Source organism: Macadamia integrifolia, chromosome 5 (genome assembly GCF_013358625.1).
Source record: "Macadamia integrifolia cultivar HAES 741 chromosome 5, SCU_Mint_v3, whole genome shotgun sequence".
Lineage (NCBI taxonomy): Eukaryota > Viridiplantae > Streptophyta > Magnoliopsida > Proteales > Proteaceae > Macadamia > Macadamia integrifolia.
In genome coordinates this window covers 16,501,195-16,520,151 of record NC_056561.1, presented here as the reverse complement: position 1 = coordinate 16,520,151, position 18,957 = coordinate 16,501,195, and the positions used below count along the sequence as shown (strand labels likewise).

At 38.0% G+C, this 18,957-nt stretch overlaps 1 protein-coding gene across 1 annotated transcript in view; it reads left to right on the top strand.

Moving 5' to 3' along the window:
- The window catches only part of LOC122077923 (DENN domain and WD repeat-containing protein SCD1), a 79,526-nt gene that overhangs the window by 47,206 nt on the left and 13,363 nt on the right, over positions 1-18,957 (top strand). The window contains exons 14-20 of the mRNA XM_042643811.1: positions 4,827-4,902; positions 5,086-5,159; positions 5,254-5,304; positions 5,727-5,884; positions 6,238-6,285; positions 7,430-7,487; positions 8,221-8,304. Coding sequence (XP_042499745.1) covers positions 4,827-4,902; positions 5,086-5,159; positions 5,254-5,304; positions 5,727-5,884; positions 6,238-6,285; positions 7,430-7,487; positions 8,221-8,304 — 549 coding nt within the window. The remainder of the gene's footprint in view (positions 1-4,826; positions 4,903-5,085; positions 5,160-5,253; positions 5,305-5,726; positions 5,885-6,237; positions 6,286-7,429; positions 7,488-8,220; positions 8,305-18,957) is intronic.

Genomic DNA, 18,957 nt, shown 5'->3' with positions numbered 1-18,957 from the left:
AAAGAAGAAGAAGAAGAAGAAGAAGAAAGGGAAACTAATAAGAAAAGAAAGTCTTTAGAAGAGATTTTCCTTGGAGAAGAAGAATCAACTCAAAAAGGAAACTAAACACTCTAGAAGCTCCCAATAGATCTTGCTTGTCAAGGTTTAGTAGTTTTCCATTATTGCATGCTGTCCAAGACTGAACAATTGTTCATATTCCAGAAATATCTCCTTCTGTTACTATTCATGTGAACAGGTTATTGTTCATGTTTTTCTTTTTTTGGAATACTCTGGTCCTTCATGCTTTGATCTATATCATAGTCAAGTTTAGTTCGAGCAAACTTATTGAACTTAAGGGTGTTAAATGGTTCGGTTCCGGTGTAAATGGTTAGGTTCAGTTCGGGAATGATTTTAGGTAAAACCAAAACCAAACTATTTAATAAATGGTTTCAGTTTAGATGGTTTTAAATGGTTTTCTATTATTTTTTTTCCAAATGGTTTTTTTTATGATTAAATTTTTAATTGAAATGGATGTAAACTTAACATTAAATTGAATTTATTTATTTATTTTTATATTTTTTTAGTAGTTTTTAATTTATAGAATTATATCATTGAATGACCTAAACTTATTATGTATATATTAACTGGTTTAACGGTTTACCTAAATGGGTTACTGTCAGTTTAAACAGTTCAGTTCGGTTTCAACCGTTTAACTAAATTGTCACAACTTTGAAATCAAAACCCAACTATTTATTAAATGGTTTCACGGTTTCGGTGTAAACAGCTCAATTCGGTTTCGTTAAATGATTTTTGTTTGGTTTTAACACCATTAATTAACATCAACATTGAAAACACACCCAACAACTTGCCTGCAGGGGTGGGGGGGTGGGAAGAGAAAAAGTAGAGGCTTGAGGGGATAAATGTCCAAAGATTTGGAACCAATAAGTTTAGTTAAAGCAGTAGTAAGAAGGGCATCAAACCGAAAAGTCTTTGGGACATGCATGCCAAATAGTAGACTCCTAGCAACCTCTAATAGTAGTCTCTTCACTTCCCATAGAGGTGCTACAGGTGCTATTAATGATTCTAGGACACCAATATGTTGCTACATTCTAGCTAATCGTTCCGCCGTTCGCACCATTTGTTGATTCAGTTGCATCAACATCATTTAAATATAATAAAATTTCTCAGGACTTAATTCACTGCTGGCTATATTTGACTCTGACAATCTTCCAGGTTTGTTCTTTGCCATGCTTTGATACCAGTTAATGTAGAACTAGGATTAGCAAAACAACCAAATCCCAGTGCTACAGGATACTCTCAGAGAACACGCCAAAATCAAGGTACCAATTGTAGAGATCAGATCAGAATGTAAGAAGGAAACAGATTTGGAAAAATCAAGGCTATTGATACCAATAATTGGGGTCCCTATAATCAGAATATAACCAACTATAAAGAGTGTCATGATCGAAACCCATATACCGGTAAGGGTACAGCCATCACAGGCATTGATCGAATGATCCAAAAGATTCACCAAAATCAGGCATATGAGAGAACTCATAAAATTCAAGTGTCAACAAAATAAAATGAACTCCTCATAGAAAAATATCCCAAATCATGCCTACTGGTGGCAGTCTAAGGTGCGTTCCCAAAATTTAAATAAAAAACTCTGTTAGAGTTTACATGAAACAACATCCTACTACAATCATCTACTAAAGTAAAATAAACTAATAGAAAGCTTCAGGTTGCCCTCGAACATGCTGCAATCTTGTACCACCAATCTACTGCTCTGAAATGTCATATTTAATGGAGAGCTCACAACCCAGTAAGATAGAATGTAATAGGGGAACAACATAGAAACAACAAACCACATAAAATGATTAAAAACGATTATTTTTACTTTTTAAAATTATCTTTATGTTTAAACACAACCATTGCAAAAATTCCGTTTTCACACTTAGCTGGCATTGGGGGAAGTGAGTTCCTATTATTCCGGATACGAGAGGGAAACTTGGCCTTGACAAATCACACGATCACACAATCACACAGATGTCACCACTCTGACTAAATATTCACCACTGTGCACAGTGGGTATAAGTCCTGCAGCTCAACGTGACACCCCTCTCAGGTTTGGTACGAAGTAGTCCACTTGCCCTCTCATACTTTCACAGGTTCACATTCTCACAAAACCACATTTTAGTCACAATAATAACAACAATAATCAATTTTTTACAAAGAATGTTTAAAACAAAAAAAAAAAAAAAGGTCTTAAATTGATTTGGGTCCAAAAAAGAATATTATATTTGGTCCCTATGAATTGAATCATAGTTCTTGATATCAAAGAATATTAGATTTGGGTCACATGGTTTGGGTCCCAAACTGGTCCCACTAATGACCCTAATGGGTCTCGAGAAAACCCTAGCCCTAAAACAAAACTATAAAAACAATTAGGGTCCTAAAAACCCTAAATATTGGGTCACAAGTCCAACTAAATATTTGATTTGGGTCTCATATTGGGTCCCAAAAGAAGAAACCAACAAAACCAGCAACTTAAACCAGGGATAAGAGGGGAAGCTTCATTACCTGGAGTGAGCAGAAAAATAGTAAAGTAGGCACAAAATTCCCCTTCCTCGTTCCCACGATCCTCCTTTCTATCTCTCTCTTCCTTTCTTTCTCACGATCCTCCTTTCTTTCTTTCTTTCCCCCTTTCTTTTACAGCCCACATTCCCCCTTCTCCTATTCCCCCTAGAACTCCCTCTCCTCCCTCACATCTCTCTCATTTCCTCTTATCTCTATCTCTCCTCTCTCACGTCTCTCTTTTCCTCATATCTCTTTTTCTCTCTCCTACACTCCTATGGTTCTTCTTCTCCTCACTCCCGCGCCTCATTTTCTCCCTCCTAGTTCTCTCCAAATAGGGTGGGGTTCACAACAATTAAAAGAAAAGAATCTTTAAAAAAAAAATAAAAGAAAAATAATTCAATTAAATAAAACCTTCTTATTTACTACTAACAAGATTTGAACCTAGGACCTCTAGATAGCCAAGGTACTAACCACTAGGATAACTTATTAAGTCATTAAATGAAGCCTAACTTTAAATATTTAATCAAGCTTAGGAAATAACATAAAAGAAGGTATCTATTCTAAGTTCCCAAAAAGTTGGGGCATTACAGAAGCTCAGATGCTGTAATAGGGTTGGAACAGATCATAAAACATGAACAATCATTAAAGAAATCAGAAACAAACCAGACCTATCTATCGATCTTAGAAAATAGAACATATTAGGTCAAAATATCCAATCGGGCAGAGCTCTGGGTAATCTGTTTAGCAGACTAATCAGTGGTCTGATGGGGCCCAAACTGAGGTCGAGTTTCATTCAGATGAAGCCTAACACTCGACCAAAAGGTGGGGATAATCAGGTGGTTGAAAGCCCTTGAATCAGGGATGGACTGAGAGTTTCAGAACTGGAAGATAGGAAGTATTGCAGATCAGTAGTGTGGTTTACCTGGGATGAACTGAGATGGAATTTGATACCTTGGAGTGCTTGAAAACAGTAAGAGAAAAGATAATAAAATAGAAGAGGACCTCTTCGGCCTCCCACCGCAAAGAGCCAACTGGATCAGACACTAGACAAATATCCATGGAGAAGGCAGCAGCAGCTACAGCAATTGTTTTCTTCAAATCGTTCAGCTATGGGAGCCTACTTGCTTTGAATCAATAGTGATAATGGGGGAGGGAATGCAGTCTAGCAATTGGAAGGTTCCAAAATAGGAAACCCACAATTGATTGCCTATTACATAAGTTTCTAAAGACTGAAAATAGAAACAATGGAAAAGGAAACTAACAACTTCTCCTAAGAAATAACAAAGACTAACATCTGACATTGAACCCAACTGAAAAAGAAAATAATGTAAAAGGAAGCAAACTAGTAAATCCCGTATGCAACCTTAAAGCCCCTAGTTTAGGCCCATAAAAGTGATCCATTACACTCCAAACCACATGGACTGAAGGCCCAAACACATTTACAATCCAGCCATAGGAAGAAAAAAATGGGGTGAGAACTATATAGCCTCACCTCGAGAATATCGAGAGGCTGTTTCGGTCCAATTATAGACTTATTCCTAATAAAACAAGCCTATTTTGGTGAAGAATCTGCATCATGGTGAGGAAAGACATTCATAGCCTGGGCCTACTACCACGTATGACTTAGAATAGAATAGAGCTGATTGGAGAGCAAGGATCCATGTAGCCGAACCCCATTTGAGATAAGGCTATGTTGTTATTGTTGTTGATTTTATTTGGTTTTGTATCTTCAGTTCGTTTTTGTTTAATTTTTCATGTGTATTCATGTATGTTAAGTAATACATTTCTATTGCCCAATTTCAAGTCATGGTCTTTCTGACTTCAAATTTTTTTGATTTTCCTTGCCAATTTATTATGCTTATCTTGGATATTCTAAGGCTCTCTTCTTTGTTTAGGAATAGGAAAGAATGTCATGATGCTCTCTTCTACCTTTATCTTCTAGGAAGTAAAACAGTTCTGTTTCAACTTTCAACTTTCAATATGTTACTTTAGGTATCTCCTGATTATGTAATAAATGTTGAGATTTATGAATTTCTAACTAGGTATGTTCACTTGTTCTGCTATTCGGAAGAATTTCAATGCTTCACCTCCTTAAAGTATGCAAGAAAAATAGAAGAAAATAGTCCAATTCTGAGCAAGCTGTCTAAGATGATTATATTCTTATTTGCCAATTTCTTGGTTTGTTGTTGATCAAGTTATATATTGCTGAGTTCTTACCATGATTCCAGTTTCTAATAGTTGTTCTGTTTTCTATTTTCTTTGTTGAACAGGGGTTGTGGTTGCGCCTTCTGAAATTAGGGGCAACAGATGATCCTCTTTCATCTTTCGAATATGGGACAATCCTTGGTATGCTTCTATGAGATGCCTTCTTCTTGATTTGGTGATTTCAATATTGTGCATTTGGTCACTTAAATGCAAATTATACTGATCAATATTCTCGTTTATCATTCAGGAAAGAGGGTGTAACTTTTTATCTGTTGGAGCTGCATAAATCATTTTGTTGTATTAATAAACTTTATTGGTTTGCAGCTTTGATTGAGTCTGATGCAGAGGGCATTGGTGGTAGTGGGTTTGTTGAATGTATAAGAGAACACATTCATTCGGTATGTCACTCCAGATAGAATGCTTTTTTTTTTTTTTTTTTTTTAATGTTTTCTATGCATGAAAATATTTTACTTATACCTGGTACGTTATCAGGGATGGCTTGGTCAGTTAACTGAGGAGCAGTTTGTTGCCGTGAAAGAACTGGTATGTTGTGATGTTGTCAAAAGAGGCTCAAAATTACAGTATGAATGTGCATAACTGGATAAGAATCTTTCAGAAGTAAATGAATTATTATTATTTTTGGTTTGATTAAAATCAGAGCTATGCACATCAATGGAAATTGTTTTGTCACAGTTTCCTTGGGGTAATAAATTAAGCTCTCATAAATCAATTAAATTTTCTTTAGCATGAGAAATGGAACTAATTAAAAATAGTTGGGTTAAAGGATTTCCTAAATATGAGTTTCTTATATGAGACGCCATCTTTGTTCAATTTTACTGGACTTCTCTTCATTTTTATTGTCCTAGGTGTCCTTGTTTAGTTTCATTGGTGTATCTTATTCTTAGAAGTATTCCCAAACCCATTAATGTTAACGTGCCTTACTGGAGCTTATTGTGAAACTTCAGCTAAAAACAGCAATTAGTCGTGCCACCTCTCGGAATGACATGGCAACTGTGAGAGATGCTCTTGAAGTATCTGCAGAAATGTTCAAGAAGGACTCTAATAATGTTCCAGACTATGTTCAGCGTCATCTCCTTTCTCTTTCAATCTGGGAGGAATTACGGTGTGTATCACTTGCAAATTTTTGTCAGTCAGATTGTGTCATTAATTCTTTATATTTCTTCCTTTTGTGATAACCCAAAAGAAAGTTTCATTAAGATATGAAAAAAAAATGATATACTATACACAATAAGAAAGGTGAACCAGAAAAGAAAAATAGAAGGCTATATTATGTCCAGGCAAAGATATAAGGGTGGATGTAAAACCTCATTGTCCATGTGTCTCTCAGCTGATTCTTCCATGTCTGGTTAAGTGTTACATCTGTGTACGTTTTGTTCAAAAACTGTTGTTTGATTTTCATTTTTCTGTTCCTTGATGACCAATTTTTTCCCATTCACTGTTGATGCTTTTTTACAGCTTCTGGGAAGGATACTTTGAGTTTTTAATGGACCAGTCTTCAAGCAAGTATGTGCGCTACTTATCTGGAGGCTTTGTTATGCATCAGCTTTACTTTATTTATTCTTCTTCCATTATAGTCTTATAGCACTGACTACATTGCCTTTTCCTAAGTATGATTTTCCTATCCTGTGGATAAACTTTTTGCTTGGTCAACTGAATTTCGTTCTGGCGTGATAAATACCTGTGGAACCTATATAAAAGGATCTCCTTCATGTGCATTACTTTTGAGGATTCAAGCAGGGTAGATGTTCTGCTTTAGCACCAACAAAGGCTTGGGAGTTTTCTGATCCAACTTAATATTTGAAATATTTCAATATGTATAATCTTATGTCTTACATATGATTTTCTCCTCCCCCCTGCCCCCTATCTATAACAACTGATTGAAGAAGACGAGACGACCATTCTTATGTAAAGTATCTTATTACTTAAATAGAGAAAACTACAAAGTCCATGGAATGCCTCTAATTAAGACCAAAATATTGGTAGAAAGAACACAGCTAGCTGAAACCCAATACCTCTGTATAGAAACCTTCCTGGCTGCGGATGAAGGCTGTCTGATTCTTTTTCCTTTTTGTTCCGATTGGCAGCGAGGAAAAAGATTTACTAATCCAGTGCAATCAGGCCAGTACAACAAAGCAACAAAGCCAAATGTATAAGAGGAAAAAAACGGTGCAAGGCAACATAAAGGGATCACAGAAAGAAATTCCTACTCCCAAACCAACCATGCTTCTTCCCCTGATCACTAATCACCTTAGGCAAGCTAGAATTAATTTCAATTGTCCTCCAGTTCATTCTTTCTGCATTAACTAATTGTAACATGGAATACTCGAACAAATATGACTTCAGAAAAAGACTAACACACAGCCGAACTGAATTTCACACAACACAGTAGGTTTTGAAACTAAAACAATTCTTAGAAAATTCTTCTGTTTTACTCTTCAATGCCCCTGCCAGTCCTTAAGGGAAATAATCTTTGTTCAGAAGTTTGAATGCCCGCTAAGGAGCTCTCCCACCCCTCCTTCCTGTCATTTGCAGAACTGCATGTTCATATGTTTTTGGGGTTGTTTTGTCTTTGTTTTGATTAGTTCTGTAGAAATCTTGTTGGAAGTTCATAATGATGATGTTTGCATATGATTATTTGTTACCTCAGAGAGGCCAATTACGTGACGCTGGTAACGGCACAACTAATTATTGTGGCATCACACATGGTATGTTCTTTTATTGCTTCATCCTACTCTCATTTTTAGCTAAATTTGACCAATGAGATGGGTGTGGGTCCTTTTATCACATGTATCCACCTATGTCTGCCATGTAAGTAGAAAATCTCACCAAGTTCACCATGCTGTGGTGAATGTGAAAAAGAAAATCTAAATGTCGCTAGGGGAAGCGGCTCAAAACTATATCTGGAAGTCTCATTGATTACAAATGGCCATTTTTCTAGAATGGAATGTAGTGGTATTTTTATAGTTTCTCGTCTTATGCTCACTTGTAAGCCACTTCCCCTACTTATCTGTGGCTAAATCTTGCCTAGTGAGATGGGTGCAGTGTCCTCGATCAAAATGGTCCATCCACATCTGCCCCTATGGCAGGTCCTGTACTTAATAAATACACCCTACGTTACTCATGTTACATTTGGATTAAAAATATCTTGCCCCACAGAAAAAATAAAGCTCACATTTTTAGCTATTTTGGCTGTCAGACTGTTGAAAAGACAGTGGGGATGGGAAAGAGTCAACGATATAGTGGTGCCCCATGATTGAGGTGGGGCTGAAATTCAATCCATGGCCAATGAGAGGGTCCTCCATATATCCAACAGTTAAGAGTAGCCAAGCCGTTATACCAAGCTGCCCATATTTGCAGAGCTTGCGCAAACAAATTTTTTCATATTTGTATGTACAGTTATTTCTGATAGAAAAGTCCCCCCCCCCTTTTTCATGTCAGGCGGGGTTAGGACTTCCTGACAATGATGCTTGGTACATAATTGAGACAATTGCTGAGAAGAACAATATTGGCTACAAGCAGTTTGTAAGCAATCATTTTCTTTCTTCTACCTTTTCCTTCTTCTGCTTCTTCTTTTTGTTCTTTCTTGTTTGTTTGGTTGTGGGGTGAGGGGATCATGTTCTCCCCATGGTTTCTTTGACTATGGCTTGAAGGATTTCCCTATATTAGTTATAGTAAGTGCATTATACTTGTCTCAGTTAACACGTCATTGATAAGTGGAATTGCCTATGCTAAAATCAAAACCTTGGAGAGTTTGTGAGAGATTTCTGACACTTTTGAGATCAAGCTTGAGGATGCAGCAGCCTTTTTTATTCTCTGGATATGCAGAAGTAAATATTTTACTGAATTCCAAAAATTGTGTATAGAATATGGTCTAAAATCTCGGCGAGATCTTGCCGAGATCTCGCTAATATCTCTCTTTTTCAAAAAGGCAAGACAAGATGTATGGCGAGTTATGATTGCACAAAAACTCGATCGAGATCTTGCCTCTATCTCACCAAGATCTTGCATATATCTCGCCTCTCTCTCTACTTTTTTGAAGAAAAAACACTAAGGAGCAAGGGATCTCCATTCCTACACTCATTGAAGCTTAAAGAGTAGAGAATATTACCTCCTCATCCACATTTGGGTTTAATTTAATTTTCAATGTATGTGAATGTGACTCATCAGTCATCAATGTTAATTGTTAAACAATTATGTAATTATCTATGATGTCTTTTAAATTCTTATGATTATGTTGTGTCGTGTTGATTGTGGAATGTGGATTGTGGAATAGAGCATACTGGCCTAAGGTCCAGAGAGTCGGAGATTTACAAATAGAGCATACTGGCCTAAGGTCCAGAGAGTCAGAGATTTACATAGGGTACGAAGTCAAAGTACCATTTTAGGTTTGATTTTTAAAAAGCTGATGTTTCCATTGTGTTTAGAAGGCCTAAAATAGGGTAAATACCAAGTTTCAGGGGCTACAAAGACCATGTGTCCACCGAGACCAACCATCGAGTCGACTGGGAAAAAATACATTACCTCGATGAGATCTTGCTAGATCTCTCTTTTTTGGATCAGCGAGATGGGGGGCGAGAGCGAGATCTTAAACCTTGGTATAAAAGGCCACAACAAACAATAGAGAGAAAAATTAAAAGGGCATACCAAGTGCACGAGGCTCCTCTTACTATAGGGTCTTGAGTGGCTTACCCCCACTTTGTGGAGAGGCTGTTTCCTAACTCGAACCCTTGACCACTAGGTTTCAATAATAGAATTTGATGCTGGGAAATGATGAACAGTAAGATGTAAAAGAAATTATTCCACATGGACAATCCCTCCTTAGGTGTGGCAATCACACTTCACAAGTAGAGAAAACTCTTAATAAAGGGCAGACATAAAATTACTTTGGGAGAAGTGATGAGAAAAGATGCATGGTTTAGGATCAATGGAAAGTATGGATCTCATTAAAGTTGAATGGGGGAACAGGATTTGTGTAGCTGACCCCAATTTAGTTGGGATAAAGTTTATTTGAGACTCAGTTGATCAAGATGCTTTGCCAGATATTCTGTGCAGTCATTGAGCTTAAATTGAAACAGTTACATTACCTATGTGTCCAGCAGCTTCTCTTCTTTTCTAAGTACAGTTTAAATAACGAAAGGGGGATACACTTGAAGCTTAAGGGACAATGATCAGTACCTTGGACCAAAATAAACCAATTACATAAAAGAAAGCCACACCTAAGTCTGGACCCAATACCTTGTCCAGTCCTGCATTTTTGCAGAATTTCCACAGGACCTCCTAAGTAATAACCAGTTTTACAGTTCCTGCACTCTTCTAGTAATTTCTATGAATTATATTTCCCATCGGACTCATGACTAAATTAGGCCCAAAATTGGTTGAGTAGAAACCACAAAGCCGCATTTTCTTGGAGAACACTTTAGTTTTGGCAAGTCAAGAACTGTTTGTTTGATGGATGAATATTAGGGTAGCTATAGTTAAAGTTGTATATACAATATATAACTCCACTAAAAGCATCTTCCAGTTTTTTCTAATCACAGCTGCACCATTTTCTCTATGAACTTTTTGCCCAGTGACAACTGAAGAATGACTTTCTCCTTCTCTCTTTGCTGAGGCAATATGCATGATACACAAGCCTCTTGACATTAGGTGATTCAGTCATTATGCTGTCATTTATGACTGTTCATGTTGGAAACTGAATTTTTGTGGAAATCCCTTTTACTCTCAGCAATTTCATAGCTTGTTTCCTTTCCTTTCCCCCCTTATTTTATAGTCAATGATAATAAACACCTCATTGATATGGGGAATGAATTTACATCTAAATGAAGTGAGCCAAGCTCTTCACTTTGTGAATGCAAAAATGAACAAGCAAGAAAAGAGGTAGAAAAAACAAGTAGGCAAAAGGGTTAATTATAGTTTTCCCTAAACGGATTTTGCCAGTTCTCTACAAAATGGATTTGTTTTCTCAAAGGTGGTCTTTTTTTCTAGCTGCCCATCATATCAAAGAGTTACCAATTGAATAACATAAGGATCAGTTAGATGTTTTTGTTCAAAATTCTGCATTTGGTGTCATCTTCTATTAGATCCTTTGTTTCCTACCAAAAGGTATCAGAGGCCTTTTTGGTTTCTAAAAAGATCCATAACTTGTTTCTGCATGTGCTTACCTTGAAAGTATCCTTTCATGGTGCTTTTTTTGAATGTTTACCATCGTAGAGATTCTAGTGCTATTCTGAGTGCTACTTTTATGTGTTTCAGTCTCGTAGAATAATTTGTTATTTGAAAATTTAAATGTCTCTTATTGCTGAGTATTCCTTGTTATGTTTCCTCAATATCATTTTATTTGAATTTGTGCTACCTCGAATTTCCATAATCCTGTATTTATCTTTAACTTTTAGTATTGTTAAAAAACAACTTTTTGTTAGTTGCTGACATTGCACAGTTCATTTTTTCTTCATATTAACAAAAAGTCGCTCAGAAAATTTGAAGCCAGTATAGCTTAAATTGGTGCCACTACCCGTGTAAATACTGATTCCGTAGCTTGTTGGTTATTGAACCTTTTTTTTTCTTCTCTTAAAGGGTTTATGACATTTACTTGTTATTTCATTCCCCTTTTTCTCCCACCACCAATGTAAATACTGATAATCATTGACGCTATTATTCCTTGGTTTGTTTCAGATAAAACTGAGGGGGTTATTGTCACATATCCAACAACTACGCATTGGTTATTGGGGAATCTCTTCTGTGAAGGTCCAGTCTGTCTCATCATATGCCTTGCCCTCCCCACACTCTCAAGATGCAGTGGGTGAAAGTCAGCAGCCAGCTGAGGCTTCGGGTGTTGGAAGGAGCTGGGTTCAGAGCATGTTTAGTAGGGATACAACAGCAAGAACTAACTCTTTTAGTCGTGTTCGTAGTAGATGGACCTCTGATAATGGTACTTTAGGTATAGCCTTTTTATTTTTTTCCTTATAAGAACTTATTTTCAATTGAACAGTAAACTGTCAAAATGCATCTTAATACAAGGTAGTATACAACACCAACATGAGCAAACCAATAAAAATATTGCACATAATAAAACAGCAACTGCATAGAAGTTAACAACTTACTTCCTTCCTGCTTTTCCTTCACCCTTCAAAGTGAAGTGATAGGTCATACAACAGAGTTAGTTGACACAAGGTTCAAGATGAAACCGAAAGTTCAGTTGAAATCTGTAAAATTCTGTACAACTTCGGCCAGGATGCTTCAGTGAAGGGTTTCAAGGCCCAAATGACCAAATTAGGTCCCAAAACTTTTAGTAAACCATCTTAGGCACTATGAACATAGTGGAACTCTTAGATTTTAAAAAATCATACCCAAATTGGTAGTTTGACTTTGGAGCCTAGTTTAGTAGTATACGATATACGAAATTGTATATATTCTCTAATATATTTTCTTCCACACAAAGTTTAGTATTAGAACCCATGTAATTCAGTTAAAAGAACTTAAATATACCTTAGGAATGAATAGACATACAATTGTAAGTCATTACAAAGAGTCAAAGTTATAGAAGTCATGAATACAAGCAAGTCACTCCTATGGCCATCCTAGAGTCTTAGTACCACATCGAGTTGAGGGAAAGATTAAAACTACTAGAATGATGCTGCTACTATCAAATCAAGTCATCCTCTGACTGTATTACGATTCACAAATGCTGACCACGTCGTAGTATGGCGGAAGAAACGCTCGAAGTCCTCCCCAACAGCCTTATAATGAAGCTGTCAACTTACTGGCCCCAACATAAGGTATAGATCTCTAAACTGTGAGGAACTCGATCAAAAGCCATTGCTACTGGATGGTTCCTGTGGAACTGACATCGACATGTATGGTTAGGGTGCCAAGAATGAGAAGATGATGTCCATGAATAGTGAACCAGTGTGTGACTGGCCCCTATACTGGAGGGTAATGACGAGTCAGAACTGGGGCTTCTTGTGGCATAGATGAAGGGCTAAACTGCCCAAAGCCACCATACCCAGCATAGTCAGAATTGGGGCTCCTTGTGGCATATGATGGTTCACATCGTTGTACCCCATATATACTACTCTCCTCTAGATTGAGGCCTCTTAAGAGTTTTAATCAAGCTCATAACATCAATGATGCAATTAAATCAAATATTAATTCTGTATAGAGGCCTATGCGCAAGCTTGGGAGGCTCATAAGGCGCAGATAGTAGTCCAATAGGATGAAATTGACCTTTGGGTATTTATATGTTATAGGTTGGGCCTTTTTTTCTTGGGTTTCATTGTAGTGGGCCTAATTTATTAGCCCATAAAGTGGGGATAAAGTTAGTACACAGGATTAGTAATTAAGTGAGTGTTTGAGTTATATTAGGCATAGTTATCAAGGCATCACCTAGGCGATAAGGCGGTCTAGCCTGGACTAGCACCTTGGTCGCTTACGCGACAAGGAGTCGCCTTGATTTTTTTCTTCCTCCCTTGCCTTATGCCTTGATAACCATGATATTTGGATACTTAATAGCTAGATATAGTTTTGTTTTGTGTTTATTTATTTTATTGAGTTTCTAGAGTGATTATGAACCCTTTTTTTAGTCAATTTAGGAATTTTAGGTCTTTATGTATGTAATGCTACCCCCATTAATTAGAGATGATGGTTTGAATAAAGAAATTGAATTTTTTTCTAAGAGTGTTGGTGTCTTTGATTATTGCATATGGGATTGGTAATTTGGTATCCCGAACCTAATTTCATTTCTTCTGATATGTTCTCCTCTCTTATAACAACAAATCAGCCTTATCCCAACTAAATGGGTTCTACTACATGGATCCTTGCCCTCCAGTCAGCAATATTTGACATCACTTGATACAAGGCCTTAATTATGCATGTCTTTTCTCACCACTATTCCCAAGGTTATTTTATGTCTACCCCTAGCTCTATTAGCTCCTTTAATTTGAATCAAATGACTCCTCCATACTAGAACATCCAAAGGCCTCCGTTGAACATGGCCATGCCACCTCAAATGTCTTTCTCGTAGCTATAATATATCAAAGCTACTCCCAGATCAACTCTAATGTGATCATTCCTTACTTTATCCTTCCTATTTTGATCTTGGTTTCAAACTGGGTATAGACCATTTTATAAAAGTTTTTGAAGACATCATAAACATTACTCTTCTATTTCATAAGAATGGTCCAAATACAACGAGAAAAATCAATAAATGAAACAAAATAACAATGGCCAAACAAGGAGGTAGTAGGACAAGGTCCCCAAACATCAGTATACACAATGTGAAAGGGAACAACAGTTCTATTACCATGATAGGGATAAAATGAACGGCAATGTTTAACAAAAGTACATGGTTCACAGTTAAATACATGAGAAGAAGGAAAAGATGTAAATAATGAGATAATTGTTTTCTCAAAACAACAAAAAGGGATGTCCCAATCGCTGATGCCAAAGCATTCACATAGTCCATAGAACTAGCATCACTACGACCACATGCATAGGATTGTGGTGTAATAAAAAAAGATGTGCGGCTCAAGACGGTAGAGGTTGTTCTCCTCATGTCCATTGCCAATAATCATCTTTGTCATAAAAAAAAAATGGTCATACAACAATTCAAGGTTTTAGTTAAAGTGCTGACAGACAAAAGATTCAAGGTGAGGTTAGGGACATGAAGAATAGAATTAAGTGATATGAAAGAAGTAATGAGGATATGGCCTTTACCAGAAACAGTGGAAATGGTACCATCAGCTACCCAACCTTATCCTTACTAGAACAAATGGAGTAAAAATCATAATAATGGAATGTACCAGTCATGTGGTCAATGGCACCAGAGTCAATGATCCACGACGGAATAGTGGAAGGTGCAGATTTGGAAACATGCATAGCGAAATGTGAGGTATCCTTTAAGGTAGATGGGCTGTCAAGCTGAGGCATAAGCCGGCGAAGCACTGCAATATCATCTCTAGAGAAGGAGCTAGTAGCTTCCTGTGAATGACCTCTGGGATCAGTCTCTGTCATAGTAGCATAGGTTGTAGCCCTTCCTCAGCTGCCACCACAAGTGCCAGTAGATCCACGAGTACTCAAGGGGTCGGCTATGAAGAACCCAACACCACTCTTGAGTGTGTCCAGGTTTCACACAATGATTACATTGTTGGGGTCTGTCTCTGTCATCACCACGGGATGACCCTCGGCCTCGGTTGCCTCCACACCATTCTCTATGGGTAGTAGAAGAAAGAGTAGAGTGCTCAAGTGAAGATGTAAACTCCATAGCGCCTCTTCTGGTCTCCTCACTCAAGAGGTAGCTACACACCTCATCAAGAGATAGAAGAGGTGATCGGCCCAAAATATGTATCCTAATTAGCTCGTAGTCTGAATTTAGACCACCTAGTAAGATCAAAGCACTGTCCTTTTCAATAGATCTATAGACATTGGCTTCATCGTCAAGATTGGACAACTGAGGGTCTCGGTATCTTTAGCAATTTCTTTCCTAATAAATCTCCTACCTATCTCAGGTTTCATGGAGAAAAGCAACCAAGTCATAACATTAGAGTTCGTAGTTTCCCATTTTTGGCAACCTGGATCAGCAATAGTGGGACCCTTGATAGTCCCAGTAATGTACCCTAGCTTCCTTCTACTCCGCAGGAATAGCTTTACAGAGTGTGATCAATCCAAATAGTTGGTACTATCCAACTTCACAAGAGAAATCTGGGTATTTGGAATTATCAAAGACAATAGAACTAGGTTGGTATTACTCGACGCATCCGATGTGGCTTCCATAGGTTCCGTGAGATCATACATGATGTAAGAATTCTCATAAAAACAATACAAATGGAGATCCAAACCAAGAGAGAACACAAGTCCCAAATATCTTCTTCTCAGGATCCTAAAAGGGAAAAAAAATTCCAGCAAACTAATAAACCATGAAATATTGGTGGAACATCAATAAAACTCACTTCCAACCATGAAGCTTCATCGCAATAGCATAAGCAAACATTATAGAGTTAAGTATATCCATCACAAGCAACCAAATCACATAGTGCTAGCCATTATAGACCAAACAACTCACAGAGACTGAAAAAAAACGATATCTGGCAGCATGGAGGAGAATGAATTGTGCTCCTAGAACTCTCCAACGTACACACCAAGGTTTAGAGGGATCAAAGGAGGGCCTTGGGTGACTTTATCCAGCCCATCCACAACCTTAACCCAGATTTGAGGAGAGGGAACTGAGAGGTCGATTCCCAAGCTGGCGGTAAAGCTGGGAATGGCTTCTAGTCTCTGAATGGGCTTCAAACAGCCCTTGTGGATGATGCAGATTCTTCACCAAACTAGGCTTGTTTTATTAGGAATAAGCTTAGGGTTGGGTTGTATACGTGTTGGGCCTTCAGTCCATGTGGTTCGGAGTATATTGGGCTACTTTTATGGGTCTAAACTAGGGGTTCTAAGGTGGCATACGGGATTCAGTGATTTGTTTCCTTTTTCTTTAGTTTCTTTTTTTAGATGGGGTTATTTAGTTTCTAATTTTCAGTCATAAATTAGTTTCTATTTCCAGTTTAGCAACTAAAGGACTTTCTATTTTGTAAGTTTCTATTTTCAGTTTTAGTAACTAGTTGAGTTTCTAATTTTTAGTTTCCTATTTCAGTTTTTGGAAGCTAAAGTTAGTTTCTATTTTATGTAACCCCTATCACTGTTATAAATAAAGATGATGGCTCTTTTAATGAGCCACGATTTTGACAAACTATATGGCTGCTGCTGCTGCTTTCTCTGCAAGAGAATTCCTTTGTGTTTGATCAAGGAAGAAGGGCTTGGTGTCTGATCCAGGTGACTCCTTGCGGCGTGAAGTCCAGGAGGGTTCTTAGTGTGTTTCCTTCTCTTCTTTACAATCTATATTCAAGCTAATATTGCTGCTACAACCAGGTATTTATTTTTAAACTGCTGCCCAGAAAATTCTGCAGTTTTTGCCAATCGGTCTCCTCTAAAAAGGGCAGTTCCAGCCCTCGGTTTGAGCCCAGATTTTGATCGATTGTTTATCCATATACTACTAAGGATCGACCTTAGTTTGGACTGTTTCTGAGGAGCCTGTAGAGAGATATTCAAAATCTCCCTATTTTTTGTCTTCTAGCGGCTTTAGCTTCTATTTTCTGGATTCGACATCTCTGCTATTATGACTGCTGATTTCTGGACTCCTGATCATACTTGAGAAGAACTTGAAGTGGTTAATACACTTAATCAGTCATTGGTTTAGTTCTAAGGGCTGCTGTTCTCTTTGTTTATTCTTTGTGCTAATATTCCTTAAGATCGATAGTGCTACTAGACTGTTATGTGAAGTCTGATTTCTCATATATCTGTGGAGCTGGTTTTGGTTGTTCTTTGGTTACAAGTTCCTGTTGTTGGGGCTAGTTTGATTGTTCAGATCTAGTCCTACATTAAGTGGTATCAGAGCATGGCTGAGAACAACACCCCCACCTTAACTTCTATTATGGAGTTGATACAAAATATGAGAACTGAACTAAAGGCTGAGTTGAAGGCTGAATTGGATGCCAGGTTGTTGAATGAAGGGACCCCACCCCAACAGCCTACTGGCAGTTCACGTACAACACCCGAAGTGGACACTCCAATGAATGTGGTTACTCAGTTGACTAATAGGAGAGCAAACCCTAATCTGAGAGCACCACAGAGGGTTCCGGTAGCACAACCTACTTTTGAAGAGCATGTAAGAGGATATTTTGAGACTGAGCGTCCCGTGCAACAGAGGTATTCTGGAGATTCACAGAAGGTCAAGCTCGATCTGAAGGAGTTTGATGGGAGATATGACCCCCAATTGTTCTATGATTGGGTAGTGGCACTAGACGACTATTTTGACTATTATGAGTTACCTGAGGAACGGAAGATGAAACTAGCTCGTGCTAAGCTAGTTGGGGCTGCTCGTGAGTGGTGGAGGACCTATGAGCTAGAGTTGGAAGACCGTGGTAGAGAACCTACTAGTTGGGAAGAGATGAAGCTTGAATTATCAGATAAATACTTGCCACGCAACTTCAGAGCTCGCATACAAGACCAGCTGAACTCTCTTCGTCAAGGGTCTATAACTGTTGCCGAGTACATGAACAAGTTTGACGCCCTTTATTCTCGTACAGGCATAAGGGAGAATGAAAGAAAACTGTTATCTCGGTTTCGACTAGGATTACGAGTTGAAATCAACAGGGGGTATCGGAGTTGTTGAAGTGCACTCAGTGAGGGATTGTTTTGACAAGGCCCTACGAGCAGAGGAGCTTCTAGCACAGCCAGTTAAAAGGTTTGGTTTCCAAGCTGGGGAGGTAAAGAAGAATTTTTCAGCCACTAAACCTAGTAACTCAGCACCTCCAAAATCCACTTTTCCTCAACGAGCTGATCATAAAGGAAAGGCACCCATGACAGGTAGTAATAAGGTACAGTGTTTCCATTGTCAAGAGATAGGACATTTTGCTAAGTCTTGTCCGCATAAGCAGAGGGTTAATGCAGTAGCTGAGGTTGAAGACTCCAATGAGGAGGATGAGTCAGCTCTTTATCCCTACCCATTAGATGATGATGATGATGGTGGATATGACTATGATATGGAAAACACTAATGAGGATGATACCCAGGGAATAAATATTGTTACTCGCATATTGGTGGCTGAAACCAAAGGAGAGGATTGGCGACGTAACTGCATATTCTACAGCCGTATGAAGTCAGGTGAGCATACTTGTCAGATTATCATTGATAGTGGCAGTTGTGTCAACGTTGTTTCTGAAGCCTTTGTGAAGAAAGCAACCTTGAAAGCTGACCCACATCCTCAGCCTTATAAGGTATCCTTACTGAATGGTAATACCTTAGAGGTGAATAAGAGGTGCTCAGTTCCTTTGAAACTTTACCGATATGAAGAGAAAGTTTGGTGTGATGTGATCCCAATGAAACTCACAGATGTATTGCTTGGTCGTCCCTGGATGTATGACAATGATGCCATGGTTGGAGGGAAGAAGAATCTGTGTACTTTCATGTGGAAGGGAGTTCCTACAACTTTCTATCCGGTAAATGTGCCGGCTGAAATACGGCGGAAGAGATCATTAAGGTCAAATCAGAAGGGCATTGACAATGAGAAGAAGGTATTAGCTCTGCCCACAAAGGAGTTGCTAACTATTTCCCATAAATAGTTCTTACACACAAGTC